General features: G+C 37.3%; 1 protein-coding gene across 5 annotated transcripts in view; it reads left to right on the top strand.

The window, feature by feature from the left end:
- LOC126471489 (polyhomeotic-proximal chromatin protein) overlaps nt 1–10,276 on the top strand; it is a 304,690-nt gene extending 294,414 nt beyond the window's left edge. For all 5 annotated transcript variants that reach the window (XM_050099695.1, XM_050099696.1, XM_050099700.1 and 2 more), the window contains 3 exons: nt 145–338; nt 9,481–9,653; nt 10,042–10,276. In XM_050099695.1, the coding sequence (XP_049955652.1) occupies nt 145–338; nt 9,481–9,639 (353 nt within the window). In that variant the 3' untranslated portion in view covers nt 9,640–9,653; nt 10,042–10,276. The remainder of the gene's footprint in view (nt 1–144; nt 339–9,480; nt 9,654–10,041) is intronic.
- Nucleotides 10,277–16,384: the final 6,108 nt, after the last annotated feature.

The raw sequence follows: 16,384 nt of genomic DNA, 5'->3' as shown, positions 1-16,384 counted from the left end.
GCTTGTTATTAAAGAGGCTACACATTATAAAGTTTGAATTAGCTGAAAAATAAATAAACAGTAAACTAATAATTCTTAAAAATTAAACTAATAATTCTTTATAATCAAATGGGATATAATTTGGGTTATAACGTTCTGTTTCAGTTACTACAGCTGCAGAAGTTACATCAACTACTGCACCAGACAAAATTAAACGTTTAATAGAAGAAGACCCGTTTTTTAAGAAGTATGTTCCAAAAGAAAAAACTCCTGACCCTACAAATTGGACAGTAGATGAAGTTTGCAAGTATTTGCAGGAACACGGCTGTGCTGCTCAAGCAGAAGCTTTTCGTCATCACGTAAGTGAAATACCTGTTGACCCACTTTGACATAATTTATTTCAACTTTGATTTCTAGTGTGTTGGACAAAATAGTGTTGGGCATCAGAGAAAATAGGAAAGGCAGCAGGAAATGTCTCTCTGCAAACCAGGCAGTTGTTGCAGACTTTGCATGGTACTAGTTCAGCTTAGTGGTGCATTGCAAACTTAACCATTTTAAGGATTATGTCCCTCAGACTGTAAAAACCGAACCTTTATAGGATCATTTTAATTCCTGTCTGTTAGAGTGTTAAGAGCTCTTTTTCTCAGGGGCAGGTAGAAGCATCAAGTTGAAATTTGTCAGGTATTAAGGACAAAGGTCCCATGGCAGTGTAAATAATGTATGCTTCTAAGTCAATGCCATCAAAGGTACGACCATGTATGTCACATATTTTGATACTCACAAACTCATTCATCAAACCCTATAGATGAGCTATCCATACACACCTTGGGGCTCAGGGTCTAGCAGTAAAGTTCATACCTGGAAACTGAGAGGATAGGGAATCAAATCTTGGCTGGACTGTGGATTTTTCAGTCTTTGTTTTCAATTAGTCTTGCCCACTGAACAGTTCGAGGAGTCGCCAGCTTTGGGTTCCACGATCAACTGTAGGTTCCCTTACCCCAGTTGGATAACTGAGATAGGTTATCGACATGCAAGTCACCGAACTGGTGTCAAATAGGAAGGCTTGTAAAAGGCCATTGAGCCACACAAAATTATTGTTGTTGTTATTATTATTATTATTATTATTATTATTATTATTATTATTTCTTTCCTTTCTCAGACATTATTATTATTATTATTATTATTATTATTGTTAGTGTTAGTGTTAGTGTTAATGTTAGTGTTAGTGTTACTACTACTACCACCACCACCACTGTCATCTACATATGCAATTTAGTTAGTACGGAACCCTCAAGAGTGCAATTCCTACTACCACTTCCCTGGTTTTTATAGTTGTTTGCAGACAGCCTGCAATAGCTTATGTGAACAAGAAACACTGTGAACCAGCCACAAAGAAGCACTGTTAGGGAGGTAGTTTTTCAATATTATTATTATTTCCTTCACTTTCTCAGACGTTAAGTCCGGTTAAAAATGGAGTGACGCGGATCTTGATCAAGCGTCACTTCCTTTTAACTGTACGGTATGTGTTATATTGCATTTAGGAACTTTCGGGTAATTGAACATGTATCAATAATTACAGATTTCTGTAGTTGTATATGTATGTTTGGATGTAGCTGTATTGCATTGATGTACTGGTAGATATTGTGTGGTATGACTCCTGTAGTTGATAGTATAATTGGTATGATGTCAACTTTATCCTGATGCCACATGTCTTTGACTTCCTCAGCCAGTTGGATGTATTTTTCAATTTTTTCTCCTGTTTTCTTTTGTATATTTGTTGTATTGGGTATGGATATTTCGATTAGTTGTGTTAATTTCTTCTTTTTATTGGTGAGTATGATGTCAGGTTTGTTATGTGGCGTTGTTTTATCTGTTATAATGGTTCTGTTCCAGTATAATTTGTATTCATCATTCTCCAGTACATTTTGTGGTGTATACTTGTATGTAGGAACGTGTTGTTTTAAAAGTTTATGTTGTAAGGCAAGTTGTTGATGTATTATTTTTGCTACATTGTCATGTCTTCTGGGGTATTCTGTATTTGCTAGTATTGTACATCCGCTTGTGATGTGATCTACTGTTTCTATTTGTTGTTTACAAAGTCTGCATTTATCCATTGTGGTTTTGGGATCTTTAATAATATGCTTGCTGTAATACCTGGTGTTTATTGTTTGATCCTGTATTGCAATCATGAATCCTTCCGTCTCACTGTATATATCGCCTTTTCTTAGCCATGTGTTGGATGCGTCTTGATTCATGTGTGGCTGTGTTAGATGATACGGGTGCTTGCCATGAAGTGTTTTCTTTTTCCAATTTACTTTCTTCGTATCTGTTGATGTTATGTGATCTAAAGGGTTGTAGAAGTGGTTATGAAATTGCAGTGGTGTAGCCGATGTATTTATATGAGTGATTGCCTTGTGTATTTTGCTAGTTTCTGCTCGTTCTAGAAAGAATTTTCTTAAATTGTCTACCTGTCCATAATGTAGGTTTTTTATGTCGATAAATCCCCTTCCTCCTTCCTTTCTGCTTAATGTGAATCTTTCTGTTGCTGAATGTATGTGATGTATTCTATATTTGTGGCATTGTGATCGTGTAAGTGTATTGAGTGCTTCTAGGTCTGTGTTACTCCATTTCACTACTCCAAATGAGTAGGTCAATATTGGTATGGCATAAGTATTTATAGCTTTTGTTTTGTTTCTTGCTGTCAATTCTGTTTTCAGTATTTTTGTTAGTCTTTGTCTATATTTTTCTTTTAGTTGTTCTTTAATATTTGTATTATCTATTCCTATTTTTTGTCTGTATCCTAGATATTTATAGGCATCCGTTTTTTCCATCGCTTCTATGCAGTCGCTGTGGTTATCCAATATGTAATCTTCTTGTTTAGTGTGTTTTCCCTTGACTATGCTATTTTTCTTACATTTGTCTGTTCCAAAAGCCATACTTATTATTATTATTATTATTATTATTATTATTATTTTTAATTCTACCTTCACAGCATATTTGATGTCTATAGATATAGTCTTGCTATTTATTCCATGCCACAACCCGCTGATCCTGAATACTGGTGGATACTGCTGCACCCGTTCATGTTAGTACATCCCATTTATAATGTTGTGTAGTTGTCACTATTCAGTATTCTTTGCCAGTCTGTGAAGCACCTATCATTTAATGTTTCCTGTGGCTCATCAATTTAGTGGGTGCTTGAAGTTACCCTTGCAGTGTAATTCTTGCATAAAGGTATGAACATATATTCCTCAATGTTGGTGAGTGCATAGAGGGATAGTTCATGAAATCTTAATGCGATCACTAAATTTTGATAAGAGTTACATATGTAATAATAATAATAATAATAATAATAATAATAATAATAAGCCTTAGGTATGTTCTGCCAGTCGTAAAAGGCGACGAAAAGAACAAACCACTAATAGGGCTAACCCCCCTTTTAGGGTGATTAGTTGGTTCAGGACAGAACTAATGAAGCCTCGGACAAGCGCTGTCATGGTCGAGAACGACGCTTGAACCCTATGCTCGTCCACAATGGTAACGACACTGCTAGCCACACCGAAAATGATTTAAATCCAAATAGAGGTGTTTCGCACGATATGCTTCCTCCAACCACTCTAGAAGGAAAACAAAGACAGAGGATGAGATGGTCAGATGAAGTTAACCGACACCTCATGTTCTGTTATTACCAAGCAACAAACTTAGGAACCAACACAACTGGATACAGATCACAAGTATACACAACATTTATTACCAGATACTCAGAATTAAAATTTTTAACGGAACGACGACTAGCTGATCAGATCCGTGTAATAATAAAAAATAACAGGATACCCCAGTCAGAACTAGAAAACATCAAACAACAAATACAGGAACAAAATAATGTGCAATCAGAAGAAGAAGAAAATACAGTAATTCACTCAAACATCCCAGAGCAAACAAACAAAGAATACCACGCATCAATTAAACAATCAGAGGAAAACGAAATCTTAAGACAGCCACCAGAACAAGCACAAATAGAACAGGAAGTGACACACATGCTAGATATAGAAGAAAAATTTCAGCTAACATATACCGAGCGAGGTGGCGCAGTGGTTAGCACACTGGACTCGCATTCGGCCATCCTGATTTAGGTGATCCGTGATTTCCCTAAATCGCTTCAGGCAAATGCCGGGATGATTCCTTTGAAAGGGCACGGCCGATTTCCTTCCCCATCCTTCCCTCACCCAAGCTTGCGCTCCGTCTCTAATGACCTCGTTGTCGACGGGACGTTAAACACTAATATCCTCCTCCTCAGCTAACATATATAGAATACAAAGACACAAATACAGACATTAGACCATTCTTGCATAGACTACCAAATAACCTACAAGTCGAAACAACAACAACTACTATCAACACAATCATACACAACAAAATAAATGAAAATACAACTATGGAAGAGTTACAATTACTGGTTTATATAGGAGCACTCACTACACTAAATATACACACTAGGCAGAGATCAGAACAAACCAACACACAGAAGAAACCCACAAAACCAGCATGGCAACACAGGCTACAGATCAGAATAGAAAAATTGAGAAAAGACATCGGACAGCTAACACAATTTATAAGAAATGAAACATCAGACAAAAAACGAAAAAGGTTATGTAAAATCTCACAAGAAGCGATAGAGCAATTAGATGAAAAGAAGCAGAAATTACAAGCATTGGCCAAACGACTTAGAAGATAGAAAAAAAGTGAAAATAGAAGTAAGCAAAATCAAACATTCAACACAAACCAAAAGAAATTTTATCAGACAATAGATAACACACACATTAAAATAGACAACCCACCTAACATAACAGACATGGAACACTTCTGGAGCAACATATGGTCAAACCCAGTACAACATAACAGGTATGCACGGTGGATACGAGCAGAAACAGACACATACAAGATGATACCACACATGCCTGAAGTGATAATTTTGCAACATGAAGTCACCCGAGCAATTAATTCTACGCACAATTGGAAAGCCCCTGGAAAAGATAAAATAGCAAATTTCTGGCTAAAGAAGTTCGCCTCAACACATTCACAGCTAACTAAATTATTTAACAGTTACATTGCAGACCCATACACATTCCCTGATACACTTACACATGGAATAACTTATCTGAAACCTAAAGATCAAGCAGACACAGAAAACCCAGCAAAATATCGCCCCATAACATGCCTACCAACAATATACAAAATATAAACTTCAGTCATTACACAGAAATTAATAACACATACAACACAGAACAAAATTATAAATGAAGAACAAAAAGTCTGTTGCAAAGGAACACGAGGATGTAAAGAGCAACTGATAATAGATGCAGAGGTGACATATCAAGCTAAAATTAAACAAAGGTCACTACACTGCGCATACATTGATTACCAAAAAGCTTTTGAAAGTGTACCCCACTCATGGTTACTACAAATATTGGAAATATACGAAGTAGATCCTAAATTGATACAGTTCCTAAACATAGTAATGAAAAATTGGAAAACCACACTCAATATCCAAACAAATTCAAATAATGTCACATCACAGCCAATACAGATTAAGCATGGAATATACCAAGGAGACTCATTAAGTCCTTTCTGGTTCTGCCTTGCTCTGAACCCACTATCCAACATGCTAAACAATACAAATTATGGATACAATATAATTGGAACATATCAACACAAAATCACACATTTGCTATACATGGATGATCTAAAACTACTGGCAGCAAAAAATCAACAACTCAACCAATTACTAAAGATAACCAAAGTATTCAGCAATGATATAAATATGGCTTTGGGAACAGACAAATGTAAGAAAAATAGCATAGTCAAGGGAAAACACACTAAAAAAGAAGATTACATATTGGATAACCACAGCGACTGCATAGAAGTGACGGAAAAAACTAGATGCCTATAAATATCTAGGATACAGACAAAAAATAGGAATAGATAATACAAATATTAAAGAAGAACTAAAAGAAAAATATAGACAAAGACTAACAAAAATACTGAAAACAGAATTGACAGCAAGAAACAAGACTAAAGCTACAAATACTTATGCTATACCAGTATTGACCTATTCATTTGGAGTATTGAAATGAAGTAACACAGACCTAGAAGCAATCAATACACTTACACGATCACAATGCCACAAATATAAAATACATCACATACATTCAGCAACAGAAAGATTCACATTAAGCAGAAAGGAAGGAGGAAGGGGATTTATCGACATAAAAAACCTACATTATGGACAGGTAGACAATTGAAGAAAATTCTTTCTAGAACGAGCAGAAACTAGCAAAATACACAAAGCAATCGCTCATATAAATACATCGGCTACACCTCTGCAATTTCATAACCACTTCTACAACCCTTTAGATCACATAACATCAACAGATACGAAAAAGTAAATTGGAAAAACAAAACACTACATGGCAAGCACCCGTATCATCCAACACAGCCACACATCGATCAAGTCGCATCCAACACATGGCTAACAAAAGGCAATATACACAGTGAGACGGAAGGATTCATGATTGAAATACAGGATCAAACAATAAACACCAGATATTAGAGCAAGCATATTATTAAAGATCCCAATACCACAACAGATAAATGCAGACTTTGCAAACAACAAATAGAAACAGTAGATCACATCGCAAGCGGATGTACAATACTAGCAAATACAGAATAGCCCAGAAGACATGACAATGTAGCAAAAATAATACATCAACAACTTGCCATACAACATAAACTAATAAAACAACATGTTCCCACATACAAGTATGCACCACAAAATGTACTGGAGAATGATGAATACAAATTACACTGGAACAGAACCATTATAACAGATAAAACACCACCACATAACAAACCTGACATCATACTCACCAATAAAAGAAGAAATTAACACAACTAATCGAAATATTCATACCCAATACAACAAATATACAGAATAAAACAGGAGAAAAAATTGAAAAATACGTCCAACTGGCTGAGGAAGTCAAGGACATGTGGCATCAGGATAAAGTTGACATTTTACAAATTATACTATCAACTACAGGAGTCATACCACACAATATCCACCAGTACATCAACGCAATACAGCTACATCCAAACGTATGTATAAAACTACAGAAATCTGTAATTATTGATACATGTTAAATTACCTGAAAGTTCCTAAATGCAATGTAACATATACCGTACAGTTAAAAGGAAGTCACGCTTGATCAAGGTCCGTGTCACTTTCCATTTTTAACCAGACATAACGTCTGAGAAAGGAAAGAATAATAATAATAATAATAATAATAATAATAATAATAATGTATGAAAGTTACATACATAATAATGAGTTATGATCCCCATGCCCTGCCGCCCCCACCCCCTCCCCCAACCCCCAACACTCCTCCTGGATCTGTGCCTGCTACCAGGGGACAAACATTTTACTAATAGGGAGCACTGTAAGTGTCTTAATGTAAATGTGGTCAGCTACAAATGACATGAATCACAATATGATGGCTATGGTTAGTTGCACATCACATCAGCTATAATGTTAAATATGCACGACTGCGCAAGTTTGGCAGTCAGCAGTTGTGGCTCTGTTGTTTAGGTGAGCTGTTCCACCAAGGCAAGTTCGTACCACATCAGATGGGAAAATCTGTTTTTAATTGTCCTATGGCGAAAAACCACATAACAAGCAAAATTACATCGGTTTGTAATTGTTGTAAGACTGGTGCAAGACATGTTAAATAGGCGGTCTACCATTTTCTGCCCCAAGTTGAAATTGAGGAACAGCACATTCCATAACAGAGTGGAATGTCCCAGGGGGGTCTCATTCAGAATGTGTTGGACAATGAGTGTCTTCATTTCAGCTACATTCAGCCACATTCTCAGCCAGAAGACACACAGCTTAAGATAAAATGATCTGGATGGCCAGACTGTAGGGAAACAACGGTTGATAATTCTAACATTTCCGACATGCCTCTGCTGCAGCAGCTTCACTGGCTGTACAGTGTGTGCAGATGTGCAGTCTTGAGTAAAAATAATCCTATCCACACTGTTGAAGGGCTGGAATGATGTTGGTGCACAAAAGATACACGTAGCGTTTACCAGTGACAATACAGGAAAAGGACTCGCAGGGCTCATCTCCTTAAAAAAATACAGTTGTATGATAAATGATGCTGCCGTCAACTTGTACCACAGCCACCTTTGCAGAATGAAGTGGTACAGGCTTTTGTGTGTGTGTGTGTGTGTGTGTGTGTGTGTGTGTGTGTGTGTGTGTGTGTGTGTGTGTGTGTGTGTGTTTTTTCTGTTGCTCGTATTCTGCAGTTCGGTGTGCTGACATGTCCGTGGAGATGGAAATGGGCTTCGTCTGTCCACAGAATTTTCCATGGCCATTCATTGTTCGCTTCCATGTGAGCAAGAAATTCCAGAGTGAATGTTTGTCTTGCAGGCAGGTGAGCAGGAAGCAGCTTCTGGACATGGGTCATATTGTATGGATAGCAATGCAGGAGGGTTCGTAGGATTTTATGCACTGTGCTCACAGGCATATCCAACATTTGGGCAATTCTCTGTACACCGCTCGACCCCTCCTGGTATACTGTGGCCTCATCTTCGACGACGTCGAATCAACTGCCTTCCTTCTCCTGCCACACTGCACTTCAAAAGCACCTGTCTTTTCAAATTTAGTAATCATTTTTTCCAGACCCTTAGCAGACATGAGACCAATGCCTCTCTTTCACACCCTCAAGTATCCGGGATAGGATTAATGTGAATATAGCTATTTGAATGTGAATATAGCAACTTACCTGTGAATGATGCTTACTCTTGAGCTTAGAAACTTTTGAAGCTGCTTATCATTTCAGCTTCATCTCACTTCGACAGTGTTTCATTGCTACCCCCACCCCCTCCCTCCCCCCTCTATATATCAGAATCTTACAGCCCTTTCAGTAAGGCGCATTCTGGGTTCTTACTCCTCCTGCAGAGTTAAGTGGAAAAGAAAACTTATTTAGGTTTTCTGAAAAGATGTTGGTGTTACTCTTGTCCAGGCTGGAGCAGCATCTACAGGGACCTTTCTGTTATTGGTACATAGAAATGAAATACTGTAATCAAACAAAAAAGCAATTGACAATCTTCCATTCTTTATGAAGATAAGAAACTTCCCCCTGTGTGTATGCAGTGCTATTTGATAATTTTCCAGAAAATTTGTGATATGCCAATTAGAACTCAATGAAAAAGAAATGTTTGTAATAGTACCCTAGTATATTAACTCCGCAATGTCACCGCTTTCATTTCTTGTGGCCATCTCACGTTCTTGGAAACGCATTTTGAGTGGAGTAATATTCAGTGTAGGGAATAAAATTTTGGTGAAATGCTTTGCTATGAATAGACTATTACTATTATGTTTTATTTCACACACTTATTTTTTAATGTAGTAGCAACTAAGTTGTATTTAATTGCTTTTAGGAAATTGATGGAAGGTCATTGTTGTTGCTAACACGTCGTGATGTGCTGTATGAACTTGGTCTTAAATTGGGCCCTGCCCTCAAAGTGAATCACTTTGTGCAACTATTACAGAAGAAAGATATCAGAAAAGTTTTCCCATTCAATGAAATGTTGCGTTAAACAGAATGGAAATGGTAAGTATGTTGTTTTTTATCATGTGCATGTCATTATTAAACTTACACAGATTAAATTCTTCATTTGTGTAGCCATATTGTCTGTAGTTCCCTGACAGCCCTTCAGGGTAGTTTGGTTCTGTCAATGCAACTACATAAAATGCATGGGTATTTTTTTCTTCACCAGATGAGTTTCGCTTTATTGAGGTAAAGCAATAAAGCAAAACGCGTCTGGTGGAAGAAAACACGCATTTTATGTAGTTGCAACGACAGGAGCAAAATACCCCCAAGGAATATACAGATTAAATTGATGGTTTTATTATGCAATGAAAATAAAAATGTTAATTATTACATTGTTGAGCATAGCATATGCATTTTAGATAATTCTATTTAAATTTTTGTCTTTCAGGTGATCAGTGGCTCTAAAATGATCATCCTAGTGTTGATTTTCAATGATGTCATTACTGGCATGAAGATGCTAAAGGCAGATAAAAAAGTTTCTGTGTTTTCCATATTTAGTGAGTAGTTGGTGGTCTCTGTGATGTAATTTTTCTATGCCAAAGCAAGAAAGACAATAAAAAGTCTGACAATTACTTTAGATTGTAAAGTTATATGGAAGATTTAATAAAATCTGATGATAAATACTCCCTTCTTTCCTGCAAGAATATATTTATTAAAATAGCTGACACTCATTGTAATAGGAAAAAAAGTTACCAATACACATGAATGTGTGTTAATTTGTCAATAACCAAAGTGGGATATTTGTATCCTTGGAATTAAAGTGATTAAGCCATGCAGCTTTACTGTATGATTACATGATGATGGCGTCCTCTTGGGTAAAATATTCCGGAGGTAAAATAGTCCCCCATTCGGATCTCCGGGCGGGGACTACTCAAGAGGATGTCGTTATCAGGAGAAAGAAAACTGGCGTTCTACGGATCGGAGCGTGGAATGTCAGATCCCTTAATCGGGCAGGTAGGTTAGAAAATTTAAAAAGGGAAATGGATAGGTTGAAGTTAGATATAGTGGGAATTAGTGAAGTTCGGTGGCAGGAGGAACAAGACTTCTGGTCAGGTGACTACAGGGTTATAAACACAAAATCAAATAGGGGTAATGCAGGAGTAGGTTTAATAATGAATAGGAAAATAGGAATGCGGGTAAGCTACTACAAACAGCATAGTGAACGCATTATTGTGGCCAAGATAGATACGAAGCCCACACCTACTACAGTAGTACAAGTTTATATGCCAACTAGCTCTGCAGATGACGAAGAAATTGAAGAAATGTATGATGAAATAAAAGAAATTATTCAGATTGTGAAGGGAGACGAAAATTTAATAGTCATGGGTGACTGGTATTCGAGTGTAGGAAAAGGGAGAGAAGGAAACATAGTAGGTGAATATGGATTGGGGGACAGAAATGAAAGAGGAAGCCGCCTGGTAGAATTTTGCACAGAGCACAACATAATCATAACTAACACTTGGTTTAAGAATCATGAAAGAAGGTTGTATACATGGAAGAACCCTGGAGATACTAAAAGGTATCAGATAGATTATATAATGGTAAGACAGAGATTTAGGAACCAGGTTTTAAATTGTAAGACTTTTCCAGGGGCAGATGTGGACTCTGACCACAATCTATTGGTTATGACCTGTAGATTAAAACTGAAGAAACTGCAAAAAGGTGGGAATTTAAGGAGATGGGACCTGGATAAACTAAAAGAACCAGAGGTTGTACAGAGATTCAGGGAGAGCATAAGGGAGCAATTGACAGGAATGGGGGAAATAAATACAGTAGAAGAAGAATGGGTAGCTTTGAGGGATGAAGTAGTGAAGGCAGCAGAGGATCAAGTAGGTAAAAAGACGAGGGCTAGTAGAAATCCTTGGGTAACAGAGGAAATATTGAATTTACTTGATGAAAGGAGAAAATATAAAAATGCAGTAAGTGAAACAGGCAAAAAGGAATACAAACGTCTCAAAAATGATATCGACAGGAAGTGCAAAATGGCTAAGCAGGGATGGCTAGAGGACAAATGTAAGGATGTAGAGGCTTATCTCACTAGGGGTAAGATAGATAGAGCCTACAGGAAAATTAAAGAGACCTTTGGAGAAAAGAGAACCACTTGTATGAATATCAAGAGCTCAGATGGAAACCCAGTTCTAAGCAAAGAAGGGAAAGCAGAAAGGTGGAAGGAGTATATAGAGGGTCTATACAAGGGCGATGTACTTGAGGACAATGTTATGGAAATGGAAGAGGATGTAGATGAAGATGAAATGGGAGATACGATACTGCGTGAAGAGTTTGACAGAGCACTGAAAGACCTGAGTCGAAACAAGGCCCCCGGAGTAGACAATATTCCATTGGAACTACTGACGGCCGTGGGAGAGCCAGTCCTGACAAAACTCTACCATCTGGTGAGCAAGATGTATGAAACAGGCGAAATACCCTCAGACTTCAAGAAGAATATAATAATTCCAATCCCAAAGAAAGCAGGTGTTGACAGATGTGAAAATTACCGAACTATCAGCTTCATAAGTCACAGCTGCAAAATACTAACACGAATTCTTTACAGACGAATGGAAAAACTAGTAGAAGCCAACCTCGGGGAAGATCAGTATGGATTCCGTAGAAACACTGGAACACGTGAGGCAATACTGACCTTACGACTTATCTTGGAAGAAAGATTAAGGAAAGGCAAACCTACGTTTCTAGCATTTGTAGACTTAGAGAAAGCTTTTGACAATGTTGACTGGAATACTCTCTTTCAAATTCTAAAGGTGGCAGGGGTAAAATACAGGGAGCGAAAGGCTATTTACAATTTGTACAGAAACCAGATGGCAGTTATAAGAGTCGAGGGACATGAAAGGGAAGCAGTGGTTGGGAAGGGAGTAAGACAGGGTTGTAGCCTGTCCCCGATGTTGTTCAATCTGTATATTGAGCAAGCAGTAAAGGAAACAAAAGAAAAATTCGGAGTAGGTATTAAAATTCATGGAGAAGAAATAAAAACTTTGAGGTTCGCCGATGACATTGTAATTCTGTCAGAGACAGCAAAGGACTTGGAAGAGCAGTTGAATGGAATGGACAGTGTCTTGAAAGGAGGATATAAGATGAACATCAACAAAAGCAAAACAAGGATAATGGAATGTAGTCTAATTAAGTCGGGTGATGCTGAGGGAATTAGATTAGGAAATGAGGCACTTAAAGTAGTAAAGGAGTTTTGCTATTTGGGGAGCAAAATAACTGATGATGGTCGAAGTAGAGAGGATATAAAATGTAGGCTGGCAATGGCGAGGAAAGCGTTTCTGAAGAAGAGAAATTTGTTAACATCCAGTATTGATTTAAGTGTCAGGAAGTCATTTCTGAAAGTATTCGTATGGAGTGTAGCCATGTATGGAAGTGAAACATGGACGATAAATAGTTTGGACAAGAAGAGAATAGAAGCTTTCGAAATGTGGTGCTACAGAAGAATGCTGAAGATTAGATGGGTAGATCACATAACTAATGAGGAAGTATTGAATAGGATTGGGGAGAAGAGAAGTTTGTGGCACAACTTGACCAGAAGAAGGGATCGGTTGGTAGGACATGTTCTGAGGCATCAAGGGATCACCAATTTAGTATTGGAGGGCAGCGTGGAGGGTAAAAATCGTAGGGGGAGACCAAGAGATGAATACACTAAGCAGATTCAGAAGGATGTAGGTTGCAGTAGGTACTGGGAGATGAAAAAGCTTGCACAGGATAGAGTAGCATGGAGAGCTGCATCAAACCAGTCTCAGGACTGAAGACCACAACAACAACAAGCCATTTCCGTTGTTGTGTTCCTGTATATTTGCTCAAAGGGATCTTCCTGGGTGAGCAGTAAGTGTGTTTGTAAGAAAAAGACTCTTAGTTTAAAATAATTTATGCCTATAATTATTGGCTTCCATGGTCTTTTTCCTATTTGAATTTTACTAACTGGAGCATAAGTGTGCAGCATTAATAGTTATGTTGTGATTGGGTTAAGATGTTTGCTTTTTGCAGTATGTACCTGTGTTAATGATGTGCCTGGAACTGTTAAAGGAGGGGAAATTTTTCAATCATAGCTGTGGATTGCATGTTAAAAGCATGAAATGCCTTTTATATAAACATTGTAAGGAAAGTCAAGGTGGAAATCGATACACAATGGTACCATGGAGAAATATTTAGTTATTTGTTAATGATACAGAATGTGTTTTACACCTTCATCTGCAAGATAATAAGGTGATAGAGTACATCTGTGCACATTGTGAAGAGGAATAATATTTACGTTTTTGTGGTACAAGAAATTTGTGGTTAGCAAGAAAAGACCCTGGAGGTCAAACTAATGATTATAGCAACATACGTGACTTCATATTCAGAATTCTTGTAAGTATTTTTTATGTCTTTTATGATGTGGGGATTTAAAAATGCCCCTAAAGAAATATACACAAATGTTGGTCAGAAAACTTACTGTGCACAGTTATACAATGTTAATAAGATGGATATTTGCCACCTTAGTCTTCCACAGTTATAACACCTGCTCAAAATGACTAGCACCACTGTTCAGACACTTACGGGTTACAGCAAGCTGTTGTCAGCTATGTTCTTGTTGTAATGTCAAGTGGTTGATCCACATGCCATTTGTTTCTTGCTGCTTCTTCTTCTTCAGCTGTTGTTATTGGTAGCAAGTTGCATTACTGTAAGACACATTCTCTTCAAGTAGGTGACCAGCACATATAAGCTGAAGTATGCAGGTGACAGACCTCGTAGTCTTATTCCAGGACCTGATAGATTGTCAAAAATGGGAACACAATATTTTTTGTTGTTATACTTCTTTTGGATCTTTTTTACAGGGCTGTTAAACATGTCATAATATTACAGTTTAGTAAAGAGAAACATTGGTAATATATTCAGACATTCACACGTTTACAAGTATAGTTTGACAAAGATTTGGCAGATAGTTGGTTGTGGCCTTACAGTAGGAACTATCGAAGCATTTGCCTGTTAGTATGTTAGGGAAACCATGGAAAACCTAAACCAGAATAGTCTGATCAGGATAAGATCTTCAGCCTTCCCAAATACAAGACTAGTCTGTTAAAAACAGTGCAGCCTCATTTGGTTTATTCATAGTAAACAACATTGTTTTGTTTATGATAACAGCTGGTTCTGTGCTGTTCATTCATTTTATGAGTGATAAATCCGCTGTTGTAAAGAGCTCAGAGAAATTAACTTATTTGTAGACTTATTTTCCCCTACAGTTCCAATGCTTACCAGTTCTTTCATAGTGTAACACGAGGCAGACAGTATATTTCCAGTGACATGTTAGTTTTGTTTAAATAAATGCATGAGAAATCATATGTAAATGGTAGTAGTTAATATCATACCAAGAAACTGCAGTTTTTATTGGCTAGTATGAAATATACCATATTTACTGTCTCCAGTAAAAATTTAATCTTAGAACAACAGTTGACTTATTATGTTTATGAATTGCACTACATAGACAGTTATTATTTGTATCAAATATCTTGCATACATTGTGTATAGAGCCTGCAATTTCGTTCACTAGGAAACATTAAACCTGGTGACAACATGTTTGGGGAAATTTACTGCAACTTCACACTGATTACTAATTTGATCAGATGGTTGGAACTGCTTGCATGGATATAACTATTTTAATATTACCTACCTTAGGTATGTGATGTAGTGATAGTTAAGTCATTATGTTTGATTGGCATGCAACACACACAAGCAGTGTTACAAAAAGCTGTGTGTTTAAAGTTGCACTCTCATCATTTGGCTCTCTCTGTTTACACAGTCATCCAAAAGTTCTGGAATATACTGTGCAAAGTAACTACCATAAAATATTTATTTTGACAAAAAGTTCACACCTTACTTTAAAATTTCTAACTTACGTCCCTCTGTACTGTCTCATCACACTACCTCTAGTCTACCAGTGTGCATCTTTTTCTTCAGCAGTGTCTCTGACAGTGTTCACTACTTATGTCAGCTGATTTTTCAATACGTTTGTTTGTCTAGTGCACTCCAAGTGGACATAATCACAGAGGGATAAAAGTTGGAGATTTTGAAGTAAAACTAGGCCCCTTTTCTTCATAACTGTATTTCTGCATATGCAAGTATTCATTATGGAAGATATTAAATATGGACATACAGATGATGGTACTGTGATTCAAAACTAGTACCTGTGTGTAATAGTGCTTTGTTTTTGTATGCTAAAATCAAATGTGGAATTTAGACTATACGAACTTTGTCAGCAATAACAATAATATTGGCACAGCCGGCAGCAGTCCTGGAGGCAATCAAAAAAGCACTGCAGAAGGAAATTGTGTCGTGATAGTCGGACTCTTGATCAGCTTTTTATCTTGGTGATCAACTGCTTTAAACATAACTGTAATAACCTTTATACACTGAAGAGCCAAAGAAGCTGGTACACCTGCCTAATATCATATAGGGTCCCTGCGAGCGCGCACACGTGTTGCCACACGACGTGGCATGGACTCTACTTATGTTTGAAGTAGTGCTGGAGGGAACTGACACCATGAATCCTGTGGGGCTCTCCATAAATCTGAAAGAGTAAGAGACGGTGGAGATCTCTTCTGAACAGCATGTTGCAAGGCATCCCAGACATTATCAATAATGTTCATATCTGGTAGGTTCAGTGCCCATCAGAAGTGTTTAAACTCGGAAGAGTGTTCGTGGAGCCACTCTGTAGCAATTCTGGACATGCAGGGTGTCATATC

This window comes from Schistocerca serialis, chromosome 3, assembly GCF_023864345.2.
Source record: "Schistocerca serialis cubense isolate TAMUIC-IGC-003099 chromosome 3, iqSchSeri2.2, whole genome shotgun sequence".
Taxonomy (NCBI): domain Eukaryota; kingdom Metazoa; phylum Arthropoda; class Insecta; order Orthoptera; family Acrididae; genus Schistocerca; species Schistocerca serialis.
The sequence above is the reverse complement of the archived record's forward strand: the minus strand, read 5'-3'. Positions and strand labels throughout refer to the sequence as shown.